This window comes from Anas platyrhynchos, chromosome 6 (genome assembly GCF_047663525.1).
Source record: "Anas platyrhynchos isolate ZD024472 breed Pekin duck chromosome 6, IASCAAS_PekinDuck_T2T, whole genome shotgun sequence".
NCBI classification, from domain to species: domain Eukaryota; kingdom Metazoa; phylum Chordata; class Aves; order Anseriformes; family Anatidae; genus Anas; species Anas platyrhynchos.
Genome location: NC_092592.1, coordinates 17,479,817 through 17,502,113, shown reverse-complemented (window position 1 = coordinate 17,502,113; position 22,297 = coordinate 17,479,817). Strand labels below are relative to the sequence as shown.

At 40.0% G+C, this 22,297-nt stretch overlaps 1 protein-coding gene across 35 annotated transcripts in view; it reads right to left on the bottom strand.

Annotated features, from left to right (window-relative positions):
* Window positions 1-1,099: 1,099 nt before the first annotated feature.
* The window catches only part of KCNMA1 (potassium calcium-activated channel subfamily M alpha 1), a 469,740-nt gene continuing 448,542 nt past the window's right edge, over window positions 1,100-22,297 (bottom strand). For 10 of the 35 annotated variants that reach the window (XM_072039507.1, XM_021269702.4, XM_072039514.1 and 7 more), the window contains 5 exons: window positions 17,939-18,133; window positions 16,719-16,837; window positions 15,614-15,838; window positions 13,512-13,540; window positions 1,100-7,762 (listed from right to left, as the gene is read on the bottom strand). In XM_072039507.1, the coding sequence (XP_071895608.1) occupies window positions 7,611-7,762; window positions 13,512-13,540; window positions 15,614-15,838; window positions 16,719-16,837; window positions 17,939-18,133 (720 nt within the window). In that variant the 3' untranslated portion in view covers window positions 1,100-7,610. Of the gene's footprint in view, window positions 7,766-13,285; window positions 15,839-16,718; window positions 16,838-17,938; window positions 18,134-22,297 lie in introns of those variants that run through there. The other 25 variants (XM_072039509.1, XM_021269707.4, XM_027460042.2 and 22 more) reach the window with 4 other exon arrangements.

The following is a 22,297-nucleotide window of genomic DNA, read 5'->3' as shown; positions in this document are numbered from 1 at the left end:
CTACAGTATTGATCATCTCAGTATATGTCTCTACGCAGATTTAATAACATTTAGGCACTCGTCCATCACACTGTTTTACCCACAGAAATCTTTGTTTATATGGCACAGTGTGGCCTCCTTTCCCCAGTGAGAGTACTTAAGGATGGCTTTGAGGTGCTCTCAGGGAAGCTGGAACCGGTTAGCTATGCTGAGGGTGGTACCAAGCCACATTGTTGCACAGTTCCCCAGAATTCTGCACAGGTACTATTGAGCATTGCTTTTTCCCTGGGGCACTCTATTATTTGCCTGGATTGCATCTGAAGCCAGTGCCAACATTCGGTCCCAGCTTCTTCATATTGTGCATCTCCTGGTCGGAAGCAAACTAACTGCTTGCAGTGCTCTATCCTCCATCTTTCTTCTTCATAGTTTCATAGCAGAGAAGGTCTATCATACTGTGGTTCCTTACCAATATGATGGCCTGGTACTGAAAACTGCTGAAAACAGCTTTGATGACACAGTTATTTTAATTAGCAGAATCACAAACACATGTAGGTAACCTTACAGACTCCAAAGGGATTCTTGGTCTTAATAAAAGTCACTTGCACATATCTGGACATAGGACTATACCTGGTTCCTTGTCTGCAACGGAGAAAGCATAATCCAAATTTTGCCATTGGATTTTATGTACATTTATGATATGGAATCAGAATCCTCCAGCAAAGTTTTGGATCCATTTTAACCTGAGCAATCGGAGCCAAGGTTGTCAGGAGATGCTGTGTTCAGCCACTGAAAGGAGCTGAATTGTCCTAGAATTATGACAGTTGTGACTAGAACTACGTAACTGGTGCTAGGGTGACATTAGTTGTTATAGGAGACTTACTCGCTTACAGCTGTCATGGGACCTTCTGCATTGGCTGATATGAATTATTATTAGACAATGGCTGGTCCAGGAAAACACGTGAGGGCATTAGGTGCCTGCGTTCCTCTTAGTTCAACGTATTAATAGTGCTGGTTTCACAACTACAGTCTTATTAGTGACTCGGTGCTACAAGTTGCATACACAATGTTTCAGGACACGGCCTGTCTCAAAGAAGATGCGGCACACAAACAGAGAAATCTCTCCTTGTTTTAGAACACAAATACATAAATTTTAATCTGAGAAAAATACAAAATGAAACCATGTACAAGTTATGTACAAACCCTTTTTACAGGACAATATATTTTTTCATGATTATTACATATGACAAAGTCAGGTAGATCATTTCTGAGCACCACCATTTGTTCTCTTGCCAATCCTTCACGTTAAAATGTAAAATGATGAAGTCATACTCCTTTTTCTCCATGAACCTCCTTGTAAGTTGATAGTTGTTTCTCAGTGTACTTTCCCCAAGCCCACCCCCAACCTACAACTACATAGACAGGTGTAGCATCAGAATATGCTGTATACATGATTTTGTGTGTGTTTTCTTGGCCTCATCTTATTTATTTTATTTTATTTTTAAATTGTTTACTTATTTTTCTGAGGAAAGGAAAGAAAAAATAGCCATGCCCTCTCCAAAAATGCAAAAGTTCACATTCTATCACTGACTTTTTTTTTTTTTTTAAATAAACTGACATGACATTCTTTGCATTGGCTAGGCATGTGTGTCCCGAGATACACTGTCACAGTAGCGGCACTCCTGAACAGCTACTTGGTGTAACTTCTGCTGACCTTTTCGCATGGCTCCTTTTTGTAATTTTTTAGTCAACACAATGCTCGTATGCCCCATTTTTGATTTCTGAAAAAAAATCTCTTTTCCTATTACACGTACTCAACTGTCTATATATCATTGCTGTTGTTTTTAGGTTATAAAGCTCTCCTTTAAATTGCATTGACTGAGGCAGAAAGAAGCTTTCCCTTAACCTCACTGAGATTCTAATTGAATGCAGCATTCCCGTCTTTTAGATTCATAAGAAGTTAGCTATTGCTGTTATTTAGACCCAAAGTGATACACAAGTACTTCTTAAATTTTCTTTCCTCCACAGAGACTTTATACAGGCAGCATAGAAATCTATTGATTTCAGTAGAATTTACTTGGTTCTATAGACTACTGAACATTAAAGACTACTTAGTTTCACTATGGCTGCGTGTTCTATAGCAGAGAATGTCTGTCTGTGCAGGATAGCTACATTGGTTACATAAATATAGCTTTGATAAGTGCTGGGGCAGACTGTAGGCCACAGTACCGTCACGAACAGTGGCGACAGCTGAGCAGGTTCTCGATTCCTTTCTTCGTTTCAGATGGGGGTGTACTGACAGCTACTAATATTACTCACTACAAAAACACTACAGATAGTATGCCTGCTAACTGAAGATTACCAGATCTATATATGACATCTACATATATAATAAAATTAAAATCAAAACAGTCTGCCAGGCATGAGATTGGTAAAGCACCCTTGGACTCTACATGAAATAAAATTCATGTTCAAATGTTGTGGTCAATGGTGGTTCGGATGGCAGGGAGAGGACAACAAATGAGGGAATACACAGACCTCTTCTTTCACCTTTCATCTGTTTTTTTTTTGTTTGTTTGTTTGTTTGTTTGTTTATTTTTTATTCTTCCTTTTTTTTAATTTCCTCCTTTTTTTTTTTTTTTTACTTCTACATCTGCCATTGACTGTGATAGATGTTCCCAGGCCCTCACAACACAAGGAAAGCATTTCTGTCTTCACTTTGTCCTGCTTTTCCCCTTTTGCATGCTTGTTTTAGGCAGGTTTTAAACTAGAAATGAAAGGTGGGATGCATGCTTCTTTTGATGCTGAGGAAATTCACAATGATAACAGCTTTCCCCATGAATTTTCTCCCCCCCACCCCACACATAGTATGCTCTCATTTCAAATACATTGCTCTGCAGTAGCCTTTAGGAACATGCTTTGCGATGAGAATCTGTGAATGCCTGCTCTGTTTTTTTCCTGATTCCGTGCGAGTGTCCCCGTGTCCCGGGAAAGTTGTTAACAGGTTTATGGATTAAATGATGAGTGACGGGCAGTGAGGACAAACATGTAGGATTTTTACATTGCTGCTTCCATCATGCATCCGTTTATGCATCCGGTTACTTCTAGACTTAGCTCGCACCCAAACAGAACTGCCAGAAGCAATCCTCTGTGATTGAATACAGTTTCCTTTCCTTCTCCTACTCTATAAAGACTTCAGTATGTGCAAATACTCCTTTCATTGGCAAAACCAAAACCAAAACCAGACCACACAACAAACAAATGCCAACGGTGTCTCTTCTTGCTACCTGTCGACCTGTAAAAAAAGCATTTAGACACCATTGTTCTAGTGTCCTGTTGCATATTCAGTGTCAACGCCTTTTCCCATTTTTCTGTTTTTGGCTGAGGATAATTCCCTATGCATGCGATCTGACTCATTGGGATGCTTTTCCTTTACAAATGAAAAAAGAATAAAAAAAAATATTTACTGTGTCTAAATGTGGCTTCCTGTACATCCACAGCTGTTATAACAGCCTATAGGCTTCTGAAGACCCAGTGACTAGACATCTGTGTGGCTTGATAAGGCTGCACAGGGTCCTCATTACAGTCATTTTTACTGTCTTCACCTTGTATAAGTATCGCTGAGTTTCCCTTCATACACACATGGGAAATAGTTGCACACTGACATTTGTATGAAAACCTGGATGTCCCTGCTGTGCTCTTGCTTGTTGCCTGTCCTCACATGCCTGTCTTTGGGGCTGCTAGGGTCTCTGCGTGCCATAGGTGGAATAATAACATTGTTCATGAACCTGTAGTGCTGCTTAAGTGACCTTGTCCCCAACCAAGAGGCTTGTACTTTGAGCCACATGCACCTGCTTTTTAACCACAGATGCTGAGTTCGACACGCAAGAGTTGTCAACATGGATGGCATTTTTAGATGGTCTTTGCAGTTTTCAAGAAACTGTGGTTGCCTTTTTGTTTTCCAATTTTATCCCTACCAAACAATACATTGCATGCCCATTGCCTTACACACACCACTAAAACAGTCCCATTGCATTTAGGCTCAGACTATCCTCTTTATGCATTAACTTGTGCTATGTGTGGCTGTCAGGGGGCTGCGCACAGTGCCTGAGCAGCACCCTCTCCAATGCCAGGGCAGCAGGCAATTCTGTCCTTTCACTCTGGTGCTGGTGTGATTCAGGGGCTGCATTGTTAAAATACTGCCCACTAGACAGAGACCGGCTGGCTTGCAGGCACTGTGCTAGCATTCCAGCACGTGCATATGGGACATAGTGCTGGCAGCACGCTGTAAGCATATGGCTGGCATGCAGCTAGCCACCTAGAGTGGTTTCTCTGTATTCAGACCATGCGAGACCAGTAGATACATTTCCTCCATGTGTTAGCCCTTGGGTGATGTATGCCCTTTCTCTTTGTGTACATCTTCACCTCATCTCTGCCATCCTCCCCCTCCCCTAAAAGACAAAACTGTCATCCTTTGGGGGTGGCTCTGACCTGTACCTAATACTTACAAACACCCCAAATACATGTGTCTGTATCCACACATATGTGTGTGTGTGCATTCACACGTGAAAACACATACATGGTATCCACCACCTGATTAACAACCACCAAAGCCTGTTTAGCCTTGACTGATCGTGCATGCAACTCCTGCGAAAGCACAAATTCCATTTTTCCTTCTCTTTTGAGAGAGGGCTAGGATTTCTTCAGGAACCTCAAAATTTCATTTCTCCTTCACTCCTCGTATTGCCAGTCAGCTGTCCTTAGGCCACTTTCCCAGCCCCTTGCTGTGATGCCACTAATACATCCAAACCTTAGTGCTGACCTTACTGTGGTGTTTAATGGTGGAGGGTTAAAGATCTCCAAGAGGCTTGCTACATGCTCCTCCAGCTAATTGCTAGAAGCCAGTCCTGAGCTTTTGATCACTGAGAAGAAGAGCAAGAAAATATTTTTGATTTCTCTTAGGTTTTCTATAACTGGGAAGTCCAAACAGCACAATTATACCTGCTTGTCTCTCGTATTGATCCATCTTCCTACCCTTATATACACACCTATCTGCGAGAGTGATCAGAGCTTGTCCTTTACCTGTGTACAGTTGGCAGCTTGGCATTTTGCTGTATGACGGTTACCCGGGACAGACACACAAACCTTAATGATGTAGGACTGTTTTGTTTGATTCTTTAGTGTGTTTTGTACTTTGAGTACTCTATTCTGAAGGACGGACACTCAGAACTGGCACAGTGTGCACAGGTGTAATTTTCCCCATAGATTACACACCAGTCTTTGAAAAAGACAATTAATGCGAACTTGGTGAGGTCTGACACCATTTTCAAGATTTCTCTTGTAAGTGGGACTGGCTTTTTCCGCTGAGGTTACCATGAAAGCAGTTCATAAATGAAAAAGGAGCGCTGACTTCAAAGAAAAGGCCTAACTTGACCCACTGCAGAAACTGGATGCAGATTATAACATGTCGTTAGCTTGAGTGGCATAGATTGGAAGAACTCGCCCAAATCATCTTCTGTTCTGGGACTGTGAAATGAGAGAAACATGGTCTAAATAGTAATGAGAAACTGCTTAAACTGTTTTGTTTCTTTGCAGGAGATATTGAAATATTTTAAACGATCCAATTCTACATATACTGCATAACAAGTCCTGTTATTTTCTTTAAATACCTATTCTACAAAATGTAGCAACAAAGTAGTTGCAGTCCAAGAAGTCACTCCAGCATAAAGCCTATAAGGTGGTAGTATGGTTACATTTGTACCGCAGCCAGTGGACAAACATCAAGGCCGAGAGAGCTTAGCTTAAATGTTGGATTACATAGTGGACATCATTGTTTTGACAACATATTAATCTGCTTTGTATCAGATTGATTCACGGATATTTCTCTAATGATAAAAGTACCACGGTATGTTTTATTGCGGTATTTCACTATTCTGCAGAATTACAGAGCCTACGGTTATCTTGCGCCATGAAAAGCTGCCTTTCCTACTTACTGTGTCCTATGTTGTTGTTTTATTCCTTAATATCACAGCCTTTTCATTTTATTTATTTTTTTCTTCACACAATTTTATCTGATGTTGCTACTTTGAGATAGATAGACAGGTTTACTGAATCATTTAGACCACCAAATGCTTGGTGTGAATAGATACTGCAGCACAGATATGAGAGCACTTTTCTCTCTGCTGGCTAGAAAGCTTGTTGGCAACTTTGTGAAACTGCTGACACAAAAGGCACCTGTTGAAGGCCTTTTGTAAGGTAGGATAAATACATTCATTATTTTTACTTTGATTTGGTTATTGCCTTACCTTTAAGCATGGTGTCCCCGCAAAGCAAACTAAAATAGATACATAACGGGGAAAAAAAGACACTGCCAAACTGTGATGTTGCTTGGTACAGCACATCACTGACAACAGTGCATTGACGTTGTCAAGCTGAGGCAAAGCCACAGGTTTTTATCCTGATCAGCGGTCAGCAAAGGCAATTCAATGCCCTTCATGGAGGCGTGTGTTATCACCACAGGTCTGGGGCTAAAGCTTGCTGTGGATCAGGAAGAATTTGAGTCGGATACGCAAGACTGATGCGGACCCATCTGTACTTCAGTCTTAAGAAACCAACAGAATATGGTGGATGAGAAAGCTTTTGGCTTATGAGTTCACACACTGTTTAGGTGCTCCAGCTCACAGTGCTGTAACCTGTGGCAAAGAAGGAATTGTCTGGAATAAGCCTCTGCTGAAGCCAGGGTTGCCATTTATAACAAGTGCTGCCTGTGAGTGCCCTGCCTACATGTCCCTCGGCTTGGGGTGATGATGTTCCACAGCACACTTGACAGCGCAGAGGGCTATAGAGGATGTGGGGCTTCTGCAGGGGCATTACAGTGCATGGGGTGGTTGGACTTGCATGTCACTGGCAATGAGGGTGAGCTGTATACTGTAATAAAACCAATAATGTCTCGTGTTACATGTACAAAAATATGACTTTCACATTTGAAAATAAATAAGTTCAGTTTATTAAGAGCTGGTGTCAATGCTGAACAAAATACACATCCTTCTGTAAAGAAACATGTTTTGGACTGTTCTTTTTTTCTTTTCTTTTCTTTTCTTTTTTTTTTTTCCTTCCTTTTTTTTTTGGGGGGGGGGGGGGGGGGTTACTACAATACAAGCTGGGCCTTCACTTATTTCCTTTTTGTAAATATCTCTTTTGTCTCCCTGGATTATATATCCTTATAACTGTGACCATCATCCTCCTTTAGGCTGAAGACTGGGATGTGGTGTTTTTGGTTATTATTTCCTGTCTTAGGAGTCCGGCCACATCTGCAGTTTTTGAAAGGGAAAATACTTGACAATGAAGAAAAAAAAGAAAAAATATATATTTTTCCTAATAAAGAAAAATAATTTAAACTGCTAGAGGCTATACATGACTAGTTCTGATTATGTTCATTTAAAACTGAAAGTTTCCAAAATACATGGAAGCAATATTAAAGGCAGACAAACAAAGATCTGTCTACTTTGTTTCCCCGTTACGCTTGCCCTTCAAAAGTTCTCCGTCAGTGGTTCGGCATGTAAGAGGAATAAATGTCACGTCACCGTTCATGAAGTTTGTCGGGCTTTAAAAAATTAGTTCTGGCCTTGAAGGAGTCAACATTCGTCTTCAACTTCTCTGATCGGTGGTATCAAGCTGCTTGTCGATTTGTATTGATTGATCTGATTGGCCATGTGAGTGCTCATGGGCTTGATTTGAATGTTTCTGGGATAGGCATTATCCGGCTCATCTGTAAACCATTTCTTTTCTGCTAGGGAGCAAAGTGGGTAGAGACAGAATAAGGAGGGAAAATGAGAATTTCTCATTAGTGAAGCGCACAGACACACAGACACCAGAACAAGGGGAGGGGGTAGCAGTCAGTAAAGTCTATAGAGAAAGGGCAATCAATAGAAGGTGACTTTGACTAATTACTAGCAGTACAGTGCATTAGATTAATGCCTCTGAAAATACTCTTTATAGACGGAACATGACGTGTTGGCATATTTGATAGAAGTTAAAGAAAACTGGCAGTTTTCTTGTTGGACGTGAGAGCTTTTGTACTTATTTTTTACATGCCCTGGTGAATGTCATCTGATCCCTTTTTTGAACTACTGCTAAAAATAAAGGGTTACACTGAGAAGCCAGGGAGAGAGGATGGAGTAAGGATGATGTAGGAAAGAGCATGTGAGTTCTATACAGAGAAGTACCCCAGAAGTCAAAGACATCTCTGAACTGTTTCAGCTGTGGGTGCTCGCTCTCATGCACAACGAAGACCCACAGGGTGTCCCACAGCTCTTGTGGCCAGAGGGACATGATCCTGCAGGGGATGGCTGTGACTTGGCTGCCTGGCTGCCAGTCCCTCGGGTCTGGGAAGGTGTGTGACCTACCTGATGCTGCAGGAGACTGTAGTGGGGTGTCAGGCCTGAATGGATTGGTAGTGATGCATGACAGCAAGGCAAAGGAAGTGAGGATGTCCTTATCAGAGGGGACCCTGCTCCTTCCGTATCTTTCAGCAGAGCCTGATCATAGAAGGAATTTTATGATACTGATTTGGGGTGGGCTGGCAGCAATGTGGGAAGGAGGGTGCCTGCTGAGAGGCTGTAATACTGCAGCTACACCCTCACTGCTTAGGCTTGCAGGTGCCATCCTGCATTGCTCATAAGCAGGTGTGGACAAAAACTTCTCAAATTTCACAGCAAGAAAAAAAACCAAAATTGCCACGATTTTCTTACATGCTCCAGAGAGCAAGTACTGGTATAATTTCTAACTGACAGATAAGCAACTTGGCTCCATGCAAGGACTTGGAAATGGCTCATCTTTCTGTGGCTTATGGCATGGATTTGTGAGGAGGATCTCTGCTCCTCCACTTCTCTCGGTCCCTCATTTCCAGAGGTGGGTGTGCAGAGCAATGAGCTCACGTGGTTCTGCAGATGCGATTCTGCAGTGGTGATGTTTCCATTGCTGCATGCCATGTTTAACGTGAGCTGCCGCAGAGCTGCTGCACTTACATTTATAGACTGCTTCTCATCACAATGGGGAACCCAAAATAGCTTTGGAGGCCTTGTTTTCTCACCATACAATACAAACTAGCACTTCTGCTTAACCCTGAAATGCTGCTGTATCCTGGCTGGAATTGGGGCGGGAGTGGATGGGGTGCTAATTTACAAACGAAACAGAGAACGACAACAACCAAACTGAATGCAACAACACACACACACAACTAAATCCACCTCAGACCAAGCACAAAAGCTTGGGAGGTGAGGCCAAGAACAGAAATAGAAAGACTGGGAAGAGTGAGGGACAACTATCTAAGCCCAGATGGATTAAAAATAAGTGACTAGCTTCAAAGGTAGGGGCTCTGAAGAGCTGCATGGATTTACCAACTTACTGTCCTTCTCAGTCATGCTGGTGAATAAGAAATTTAGGCAATGAAACCTCCTACATATTTAAGGCGTCTACTTGAAACACAAGCACCAAACCCCAAACTCGTGAGGGCTTAATCCCTCTCTTTTACCGATACATTTGTCACCTGTGCTTATGCAATTATAACAGCATAAAATAAAAATAAAAAAAAAAAAAAAAAAAGAATTTAGAGAAAGAAATTATATCAATTATTAGGGGTTGTTTATTGAGGGTAGGCAGATTTTCTGCATTGCTATTCCTATATTCAAAACTAGATTTTTCTTCTTTCTACATGTACACTGTCATGCTCACTTCAGATTAGGGTACGTGTTTTCCTGCCCACTTACAGTTGCCTGAGTCTGGATGTTGTTTCTTCTCCCATCTCTCTCTCTTACCTATTATAATTAAGTTCCCTTTGATTTGAACAGATTGGACGATAGGAATTCATAATGTTACATCCTGCACACTGAAGCTAACTGATTAAGTGCTTTAAATTATTCTTCCTGACACAATGATAAAGTTACAATCTGTTCAGAGATGATCTACAGCTTGCCAGACTCCTACTGCTTCTTTCTACATTCATTTATCTTTTTGTCAGGCAGCTAAAAAAAAAAGGGGGGGGGGAGGGAGGAGGAGGGAAGGTAGGGGCAGGCCTTGATTCCATAGATCTTTTAAAGTCATCAGAACATCTGAATTATTAATGAGACTTTAAGGGAACAGCTCCTGATGGGGGCTGGTTTAGGAAAGGTTGTAGGAAAAAAAAAATCTGGGAATGTGTACACATCAAAATAATTTCAGCTCCATTTAAAAAACCATTTAGTTCGAGTGTGACACATGAACCATTATGCATTTGTGGAAACCAATTTTATGTGATCTACGATTAAACTAACCTTTCAGAGAGGTGTAAAGTGTGATGGTTATCATATTTTAAAAGCCTTGAGAGATCATATAAACAATTTCAAACTAACAGTTTTCTAATGGGTTGTGTTTAAAATGATTTTGAGGCAAGTTAAGCGCCGTGAACTTTTATCTCCAGAATATTTTTTACCATACGGTGCACAAACTTTCCTTGCCAACAGAACTTGCTGCAAGTTATTGTGATCTCTATAGCGAGAAAGGGAAGAACAGTGCTAGTACTACAGATCTGGGATGAACTGTGGTGAGCAAATAGTGATTCCGTTGCCCCTGCTTTCCCTGGAATGTATACCACAAGCCACTTCTTTATGTTTTACTCTTTACAATGAAACTCATGTCAGAGAGATGATCTCCAGAAATTGACACCATAGTCTCTTTCTGCCTTCGCTTGGAAAGTAATTAATACGGATGATAATTAGTAAGTGCAGAAACCTGTAGATTCTCCTTTCATTGGATGGTTACATTTCTTTTTTAGGTGAGACCTTGATCTGTGCATTATCATCTCCAGCATCTACACTTGGACCTGGTTTTACACCTGTCTCATCTCTTTTTTTGCTGTTCAAATCGCCCATTCTGTCCATTGCCCGCTACACTTTGAAATGGGAGGTGAATGATACTCCCCATCTTCACTTGTGGCCACTGGTGTGTTTTGCTTGCAGTTACTAAATGGCCTTCCTTCTTTCCCTCACACGCTTTTCCGTATTTTCCTTACTATGTTTTCAGTCTTCCAAAGTCTAGGTGCAGAGCTTTAGATCTCTTACTAACCACAAACAATTACACCAACAAAACCACAACCTTCTTCCTTTAAATCTGTCCAGACAAAAAATTTCCAGGTCTTCACATACTGGTTTCTCCTCCAAAATAGTGGTGGGTCTCTGTCATGTTCTGTCTGTTTCTCTCCTTTCTGGCATGTGGATATTGATCTTTACCATATGCATTTCTGTGTTACAAAGAGAAAGAGCCTTTTTCCTATTTTTTAAACAAGCACTCTTGAAGTCCTCTTGAAGAAGATCAGGGACTGATCTTACTCTATTTGACAGGTTTGTTTTTGACAACATCACTTGGGAGACATTGGAACAGCTAGGTACCTTCAAATATCACGAAGCGGAAAACATTTACTTCCTCTCAAATGTGCGCTCGTGTTTGTAATGGGCTATCAGCACCTGAATGCATCTGTGGAGGTCTACAGGGCTTCATACTTGTATCACAAATAAATAGGTACTACTATCCTGTGTAGGACTTCCCCATGGCATCAACATATATAAATGATTAATCGTACAATGATCAAAATTGACATTTCATCAACTTCCATTGGACTCTCACACTTTTCCTGAACAAATTTATTGCTCTGGTGCTTTAAAAATTCTGGCCTGAGCAATCATTTTTGAATAAGTGTCAGTGTGAAACACCCTCTCGTCTGAGCAGAGGCACAGAAAATACCGGCTAAACATGCTGCAAAGTTTTATTAAATCTGTATTCTCACCACAATTCCAAGTTAGTTTACAATCCTTCAAACAAGGATTTCCAGTTTTTTTTTGTTTTTTTTTTTGGTTTTTTTTTTTTTTTTTCTGACACCTCCATCTCAACTGCGTGCGTGGCCATGTGTTTGGGTAGCCCCTGTCCCCAAATGGGTAGCGTGTTTAAAACTAGGCTGAAAACTCTCCTCTGCTATTTCTTCCTATCTGAGAATAATAAAATGAAAGTTCTTCTGCTCTCAGTGATTCTTGGTTTGGCAGATGCATAACTCACTTGAGGTAGGCAGGAAGTAATATGCAGGAATAGAGAAAAAAAAAAGGAAACTATTCTTACCTTCTGGGCATGCCTTTATTTTGCTCCAAGACAGTTAAAGATTTGGGATAGAAATGCTATACTGGACTTCCTCTTTTTGTTTTGTTTTGTTTTTCCCTGTTTTTTTTCAACTCCCTATTTTGACAATGGGATTTTACTGGAAAATGCCTGACTCTAATGGTTTAGGCCAGTTGGAACCTGTGCCAAGAGCCTGCAGGTGTCCAAGGTATTATTTTGTGTTGACATACAGATCCACAAAGTCACTTACAGTCCTAGTTTCCATTGTAGAAACTGTGCTGGGACTGAGATAAGTTGCAGGACCTCCATTTACGGCTCTCATTTGTCATCTGTTGATATCGGTAATAGTGCAGTTTTTCCATTTTCATAACTATCGAGGGTAGCTATGAGTTTGATACTCTAGTTTGATACTATGAGTTTGATAAGTTTGATTTTGGATAGATGCCTGAACAAACAGGAGATATCTTGGTATTTTCCAGTATAAAACTTTGACTGTTCCTCTACGTTTCATGACTGACCTTCCAAAGTCCTTAGTATTTCCATATTGGAACATTATCACTGAAAGAAACTATCAGGTCACTTAATGGTGAAAATTGTTCAAGGCATAACTGAAAGTCACAACTTTTGTACTGCAGACTTAAGGTCAGAGGACAGAGGAAAATTAACTTCGATATGATCTGAGGACTTCAGACATCAGGTATTTCTCTTCTGTTGCTCACAAAATAGACAAGTTGTTTCTCTAATGCAGACTGTTTATGTTCTTCCTTATTTGAGCTGCACTGTTATACAAACACCATTTTTTGGTAAAATCATTATTATTTAGTATGTGACAAGTTGCTACATATTAACACTCTTTCTTCCTCTACTAAATGGAATACAGATAAAACGTTAATGGAAAAGCATTTTGGTGTCAAAGCCATTAGCATTCTTCCAAAATGCATAACTGCTCTCCAGTATCTTCCGTCAATATCGCCAACATAAAAAGATGCTCATGTGCATACACGAGGGACGGGATAGCAGGGAAGGGAGGAACGGGGCTAGAATGAGGAATGGGAAATTACAGTAATGTCTGTATCAGGGTAGGCGTCTTCGTTGAGCTGGGTGTTTACGAGAGGACACGTGCAATTAGAAAGGCAAGCAGATGAGAGGATCAAAAATAAAACAGGACTGAGCAACAGCAGCAGCAGCAGCCAGTTTTACTTCTGGTTTGGAGGGAAAAAAAGGCAAAAAAAAACAACAAACAAACACCCAAACATACAAGCCAATAATTGCATAAAGTTTGTAACTACTATTTTTTTTTTTTTTTTTTAATCTTACAAGTTTTCACAAGGACAAAGTTATAGAAGGAAACCCACAGCAGTTGCTAGGTCATGCAGAACCATTAATTATCATACCTTGGCCCATTCTATTCATCCTTGTTGCACTTTAGAAAAAGAAGTAAGCTATGTAAGTTTTACAATGCTTTTAAACTGTCATATTTCCTGTTGAGCACTTTAACTGGCACATCCTTGTAGTCATAAATATTCTCAGGGCAAAACACGATAACTTTCTTTGAAAGAAGAAACACACGAATGTGTCTTTATGATCAAGTGCGACTGCAATGTACTCGTTTGGGGGGGGAGCGACCAAAATTTGCCGCATATTTCACTGACAGGAGTTACAGATACATTTGAATGCACACATACATATATACTGCATTCCAATCGTGCTTAACACTGCACGGTGGCACTCTCCGTAGCCCGCTTAGATGGTTCCAGGTTTTGTCAGTAAAAGTGCTTGGCTTCTTTGTCAAATCACACAGCAAGCAATTCTTCAAACTCATCATGCTCAGGGAAGGGGAAGGTAGAAAACGACACTAACCATAAAAGCACCTTGTCTGGATTGGCCGTTACAACACTCATCGCTCCTGCATCAAAGTACTTATTTTCTCCCTGCACGCTTTCTTGCTGGGTAGCGATGTGGCGTGTTTCTCCTGGCCTTCCTACCGGTTACCCTGAGCACCTCTTCACATCGCCTAGAACTATTTCTATATATTTTGGAACATTGGCATTTGACATTAAGCACTAGGCCTCATGTATCCTTTTTGTGGCTGTCTAGGATAGATTCCTTTCCACTACTTCATTTACCTCCTTGACACAATCTCTGTCTGAGTGAGTAATTCCTGAGAATATGCAACAATCAGACCCTGGCATGTGCCTAGAACATTACGCCTCAGCACAGCGGATGTTTTCACCTTGGCCCTCTTGTTCTGCTCGTTAGCCATCTAGGGTGCAGCACCTTTTCTTTCCAATTGGGAGAGGAACCTCTCAGATCTCAAAGGTGCTCTGTTGTCTTCCCTCATATTCCTGCTTAATGTGTACTGGCACAAACCTGTTGTAAAAAACCAGCTGGAACATTGCCTGGGATTTCCAGAGGGTCCTTGTGTATTGGGACTCTCATTGGAAAATTTATACCATTGCTCTAACTCGGAAACACTAAACTACCATCTGGGGAAAGGAATAAAGTCCCCCGAGAACTAATACTTAAGCATAGAAAAATGCTTGCTCTTTTCTGAACATTATTTATTCTATACATAAGGTGACTAATTCACCTTTTAAAGATGTAAAAGTCCCAGCAAGGCAGTTTTTATTGACTTACGTCCGATATTTATGATACATATGGCTTTTTATCCCAAATGTCAAAAGTGAAAGAAAATATAGCTATTTCTGTGGCCGTATAAATAGACAGAATAATTTAATATGCAATTAGACTCTTTCTAAATTGAAATTAAACCATTGGAGTTTGACAACTCCATTCCCAGACAATTTCAGGATTAAAGGGAAAAAACAAACGCTATCTCAAAAGGCTCGTATTTCAGAGAATAACCTAAAATGATCATCTTCGTCCCTGATATCGCTTTGGTATAAAGCAGGTGCGTAGCAATAATCTATACAAAGAGTGTAAGCCCTATACAATATAAGCTTTGAGAGTGAAAAATTAGTGTTTTTGCTGTTGTTGTTGTTTTACAGCTGGTTAGTTTTGTAAGCTTCAACTACATGTGGCAACTCCTGTAAATACGATTATAAAAACCTACTGCAACATACATCAACGCTTCTGTGCTAATGACTTCCTTTGTGTAACTCTAACATCAAAAGCAAGTGTTCACGTTAAATACACTCTGTTTTCTGATACGTAGAGTAACTGCAGTGAGTTATTTAAGTTTTCAGTGTGCCTATGGGTTTTAGAATTTTTATCTCCCCTAGCATCATAAATAACTTTTTGGTCCGTCTGCTTTGTTGCTGTTGTGCTTAAGGGTTTTATGGTGGTGAAATAAAAATGACAATCTCATGCACACTGTCATACATATGCAAAAAATGTGTACAAAAAGGGAGAGCTCCATGGAAAAACGGGGAACGTTACTGTTGGACACATTAACTGGGGAGAATGGGTGGTGAATGCAAGTTTCACACACAGTGGGAGCAGGTACACACATCAAAGTCTATCTTCCTGCACGTACTTCTGTTTTTCCCGAGAATCCCTGGTCTTGGTGCGGTTGGGTCGGTTTGCTGTGGATGGGATGGAGTGAACAGATGAGCTCTTCTTGCTGGAAGAATAGGAGGAATGGGAGGAATGAGAAAGACTGGCTCGGGACTGGCCGGCATTGTGGTCAAATTGCATCAAACAGAAGATCAAGTCTGTCGGCACAAGCTCAAACTCGTACGGTGGGTTTGTGATAACATAACTGGAAAAACAGAAAAGGAAATAAAAAAATAAAGAAAGAAAAAGAGAAAGCAGGTTTAGATTTCACCTAAAAAATTATTCTAGAGATGTTACCTCATGAATACTTATTCAGATTTCTGTCTTTCTGTTTCTTCAATATATACCTGATTTTAGCTGACATAGTACCAATTATTTGGTGCCATCTTATGTCAGATATTGCTCTCTGGATGTTTGTTGAGTGGGACAGACATACAGAGTAGGATGTTCTCCAAGGGAACTGCATCATGATTTTTCAGAGAATACAGCATACAGTTCACCCTCCGATCTCTAGCTGCATTGGAATGTAGTGACTCTAGCAAACAGATTCCCATATTGATAAAAAGCAAAAACAGACCTACTGGAGATGGCATTTTCAAGCAGGTTCAAATATATATTTACTATATATTTATTAAATATTTAAATACTGTCATCTGAGCAAAGAATACAGTTATTTGTCTGGCTTATAACTGTACCCAACACAAGTATATCAGGAAGGTGGCAGTGAGGTTAATTTATTTTCTCTTTTTTTTTTTTTTCCTTTCAACTTGTGGATTTGTGATGTCACCAAGCGTTTATAAAGATAAATCCACATGTACAAGGATCCAACATTGCTAATATACATCACAGGCCTCATATATGCATTTCTCAGTTTCAAGATTCCACCACTTTTTTCATTTGTTGGTTTGTTTTAAAATGCATTTGGTGCTGGAAAGAGCTTGGCTGCCTCAGGGATGGAAGTCTCTTATTATTCTGACTACTAATCCCACATATAGCAAGTACAGTGTCAACCTACACTGATTCCTACTTCTACCCACTTTGTCCAAATCCTTACGGACGCAACTGCTTTGGTGGACTGGACTTACCGTTTAGTGCATTGGCTGGGAGTGCTTAGATGTGCATCCCTTAATCGGTAAATTCCAAAGCAAAGCATATTGTATGTTTTCAGTGCTTTACAAAATAGATCTCCGTAGCAACCTCCATCCTAAGATAGAAAAAAAAAAAAAAAAAGAGGAGGTAAAGAGAAACAAAAGAACAGCACGTTTTTGCTCTTTTCTCGTTTAAAACCATGACAGTGCAGTGGATTTTCAGTAGGATCTTCTACAAAACCAACAATGTATAAACAGCCTGTTTTTAATATGAATTTCCTTACCCAAGACAATGAATAAACTACACATTTCATTTCACATAAAAACAAATATATAAAATGATCATTATTTTTGACAGCCTTGGTCCCTGAAAAGTTACCATAGTGGTAAGAGAGAATTACTTGCTTTTGGATGGAAATGCAATTTGGGTATCATAAAAGGCATAATTCTATACATTACATTATCTGTTGTCCTACCATTATTCATAGTTTTCACCCTTTTTGGCAGTAGCCGTACTGTCATCTTGACAAATAAAATCGCTGACAAAGACAACTGAAATAAGGGATCTGGGGAGTTAAAAGGATACTAAAACCTCTCCCACTTAAAAAAAAATGCTGATATGTATGCCATATTTCATAAATGGTAGCAAATAATTGCTTTGACTAGCAAAACATGTTAGTTTTTAACTAATTACTTTTTAGCTTTTCTCTTAAGATAGTGGAGTGAGAATGTCGGAAAATTAGGCTTTCAGTATAGTTCATCCGGACATAGAAGAAAACAAATGTTACAGCTTGGTTTCCAGGCTAATACATATATTTTAACTGAGAACTGAAAGCTCCATGCAAAAACTAAATAAACTTATCAAAACCTGATGAGGGTGTACATATTGCTCATGTTTACAGCGCCTTATGATTAGGAGGGTTCTTTCCTCCAAATTGGCTCATCCATCTCTTTAGATGACATCTAGGAAGAGACAAGCTTTTCTTCTTTTGACTCTGCTTGGAATACTCAGGAAAGTATGCTAGGAGGTAATGTAGCTTCTTAAAAAGCATAAGAGCAAACCTGGCACCTGTGTAGTAAAGTGTCAAACCATCCAAAACATTTTAACTGAATAATCAAAATGATGCACCAATTAGGATAGATTTTTGATTTGGTCTCAGACACAACACCTAGACCACAAGACCGGCTTTGGTCCTACCTCTCTGTTGTGATCTTACCCCTAGGTCTGCAAATGGACCGTCATACAAAGCCAACTGAGCTACTCGACACCTGTCCCTGTTTGCAAGTGTCTGTGGTGTGCTGTAACCTCCTCTCAACGCATTTTCCTCGGCAATCAGTGCTTCCAGCTCCGGTGTGGCTCCTCCTGTTACCAATGTCCGTATCAGTGTGAGGATATTGTCATTGAAGTATGTCTGCCAAGATAAAAGAAAGCTCTTTAGGCAAATACCATTAAAGTCACAACGGAAGACATCCAAATTACAACTTTTCTGGGTTTCTGCTGTTTAAAGTTCTTGGCTGTCTCTTCAAATAATTTTATATAGAAAGTGAAAAGACAGCAGCCTCCAATTACTCTATTTGCTTCTATCCCATTAGGCTCCTATACTAGATCCTTCCTTTTAAACACCAATTCGGGCTGATTTTTGTTAAAGTACAAAAATTTGAATGATTTATGTTTCCTATAATTGGTGTTAGTAGTGATGCGATGACTGCTTTCCTTCTCATTGCCTTCATGTCTAATAATGGGCTTTAGGACATGTAATTGTAAAATTCAGACCACATTTACAGCTTACGCAGGCTAGATTGCCTTTTTACTCTTGTCACCAATTCGTTGGGGAGCTGCCTTTGTGCTGCAAATGTCATTGCTTATTACTGCGGCTGGACTCTAGCAGTCTAACCGAGGTATTGTACTAAACATCTTATTACGAGACTTGACAGTGTTCAGACATAAGCGTGTATCAATTAAACATCTTGAGTTCATTCCAGATAAATGTATGATGAGTTTGGGATCCTGGTGGTCCTTTTAAAAAACTCTAGGGTATAGGGTAAGAGTGGTTTATTAGGAAAGATTTACTCCACACTGACATTTTGCCAGCATCTGTACCATTGCTGGTCTGTCAGGCAAACAATGGGCATTTTAAATATTAATTTAATGCCGAATGAATGACTTTCAAGTTCACTTGAAAGTATACTGGTATAGTTCAGAGATACACAGTTAGGTATCTGCAGTGTAACATACTGGGCAAAAAAATAACGATCAACAGAAAAAGGAGACACCATCGCTTACGCTGACACCAATGTCTGAGTTTTCAGAAGCTTTGCAAGTGTGGAGGACGAGTGAGAAGAAAATGAGGTAGCTGTAGAGTACACAGGATTCACATTACTACTCTTATGACTTTTGTTGAACTTAGAACTTGGAACAAATCTACTCCGACACCATGTGAAAAAGGATACTGCACTCTCAGTGTTGTTATCCAAACACCTCAACAACCTTTTCCAATGACATTCATCGCTCTATCCATATAGTGAAATTGCCTTCAATACATGGGTAAACTGAGGTACAGACTAAAATGTTTTATCCTGAGATAAAAATGCAGACCAGACTCCCTATCCATGTTACTTTGATAGTCTTTCTTTGCATAACGAAACTTCAGTTTCATTGTTTCCTTGATATGACAGATAAAACCAATGAACATGAATTCTACATGGCAATGGTTTTCACCGTTACGTTGAATTTTCAGAACTTCGGGCACCTCTGCTTATTTCCATAGCCATATATGCCATTCCCCTCTTGACAACATTAGAATGAGAGGAAAATACTGTTACTGTAATGCAAGTCCTACAGCAAATATTTGCATCCCACTAGCTCTAAACGTTTAAATTGCCCTGGATAAGGCAGCATGTATTTTCAAATACGAAGTGTACTGTGAAGAGTATTGTGACATTACCTGGGGTTCAGGAGGAATTGGTCTAGAACAACAGCTATTCTCTATACAGCTCTTACATACGTGGATGGGCTGTGTAACCATTCAAGTGTAATTCAAACCTTTCTAAACATATGGAAAAATCATTGTGACCCCTTGTGAGACTGTAAGTCTGGAGTAATTATATGACGTTTAATAGATGAGAGACCAGACAACCTGGCGTGACTGTTTATTCTTCAATTAATTACTTGTTCCTCAGTGTCACTGAGGTGCGATTATAGGTTGCCCTTTTTGGCAACACTTTCCACTCCACATTATACTGTGGCTGTATTACTCAGTTTATGATGGATCTCATACTAAACTCATAACTGAAAGCAGCGGTACAACAACTTACCAGGTCACAAACTTACTGACACCAATAAAATAAACTAAAACAACATAAAATAAAATTGAACACCACCCTTCCCCACTCCCCCCCTCCCCACCTCCCCGCCCCATCACAACCCACTAGGACAAAAATAGGCCCAATTCTGACTTATGTCAGAATGAGCCAACCAGGAGTAACTCTGGTAGCCATATACTACTATGAAACTGATGCAAATGAGAAATGAATCAGGTCTACTGTCAATGCAACTGAATGCTGTCACCTGAGAAGGACCTCCCACTGCTAGACAAATGTTGAGGCAAAGCTACAACACTTATTAGCAAAGGAACCACCATTTCTCTTGGAACAATGGCTTCCTTTGGGTTTCGTGCCATGACTGATGTGGATGTCACCATTTAATCAGATGGATGAGTGCTGCCAAATGATGGTTTTGTTCGTTTGCCATCAATGAGTGAAGATTACAGCTTTCAGGATGGACTGTGTTGGCATTGCAACTGACCAGAAAATGCCCAGACATTACCAAGAAAGGATGGGTGAGGAGGAAGTAGTTTCTTGGCATCTTTTCCTAAATAGGGTTGCTTCCTCCTGTGCTAATATTTACCACTCCTCAGGAAAACCCCATCCACCACTGCTTTCAGTTGTGACAACAATCAGACTCCATTCACTGCCTCTTGCCAGTTTGGAGCTGGGGAACACTGAAAAGCTGAACTAGCTGATATCCATTTCCTTTGGAATAATAATACACTGAAATTAATTTGAGAGTGATCTTGTACTTGCTCTGTGGGAGGGTACATGGCCTGGATATGCCAGTACTTGTAAGGAAGCAATCCACAGAATTACTTTGGAAAGGTGCTGCTGTGCTTAAAGTAACACTGCACTCTCCAGTAATGGCAGTGATTTCCTTTTCTTGGCTGTAAAATCAGAGCTGAAGACAGACTTGTTTGTGGCTGCCATTATCTGTACCCCACAATGAACATCTGTATAGCATCATTATAATCAGTGTCTGCAATGCGAATATGACATAGGTACCAGCTTGATAAAATAAAAAATGTAATGCATGATAGACATTAAAGCAGGGTAAACAGCAAGGAAATCCTGGCATAGATATCTGAGGTAGCACTGCCACCTAGCCTATGTGCCCGAATTGTTGTGTGGCTCTTTCTGATGTTTCAGGGACACTTTCCTGTTTGTTCAATCATTTTTTAAAGTATAATTACTAGAGCACTTATGTTTTGCAGTTAATGCTGTCAAGCCTCTTAAACTAATTGGTCTTTTACAGAAAATTTAACTGAAAATTAGCACATCTTTTAATAACATTGCTTTAACTTTAATAGCACTTTGCTTTTCATTTATAATTACTCTAAAATTGTCATTTTCCAAGTCATATCACCATTCTTTTTTAATGTTTTCTAGGGTGTTTTTTAATATGGATTTCTTCTAGGAAGGCCCTCCTCTACTGTGTGCTGTTTTTTACCATCTCTTTCATGCAATTGTTTTAACTTCATTTTCTTTTCCAGTTGGAGGAATTCTGTTGACTGGATAATGTATATCCAAACGTGGGAAATGACTGAGCTAATGCCAGTAACTTACTAGTTACTAAACAGTTACTAAATAGTTACTAAACCGTTCTTTAGGATAGGATAAAGAGCAGAAAAAAACAACAGGGTTTTGCGGTGTTTGACAGTGTACTGCTGCTCAAAATAGTGTCCAAAAGATAAAGAAGTTTGGATCACTTTGTAGTAAATGATGCTGTTTGCTAACCACCTGAACAGACTCGCACAAAAAGAGTCTTGCGTTTCACAATACCCATATAATAGATTAAACCAGTTTATTTTCTTCCTACATGAGCCTGTAGGAACTCTGAAGGGGGAAGAACTATTGAATACAGGATGTACTGAAAAGTAGCTCTTAACTGTTTCACTTTCTTCCACTCTGCTGCTTTTGCTTATATGGAGAAATAGGATTTTGTGTTATAAAAGAAAAACCTACACCTGAAGTTCTAGCACAAGGACATACATTCTAGGATATCAGCTGTTAAATTTTACTGTCTGGTTCTGGAGATCAGAAGGGAGAAACGCAGATGCTATCTGGTCTAATGCCAGCAGTATGTATGGCAGGAATGCCAACCTGCCAGAGCTTCTCTGGTTTTCGTAGTTTAGGCACCAAAGGCAGACACAGGCAAGCTTTGGCTCTCAGGCCAGATTTTCAGGCCTTTGAAAGTACTGCAGAAAACCAAACACCTTGCTTCTCTTATGTCGTGTAAGTTTTGT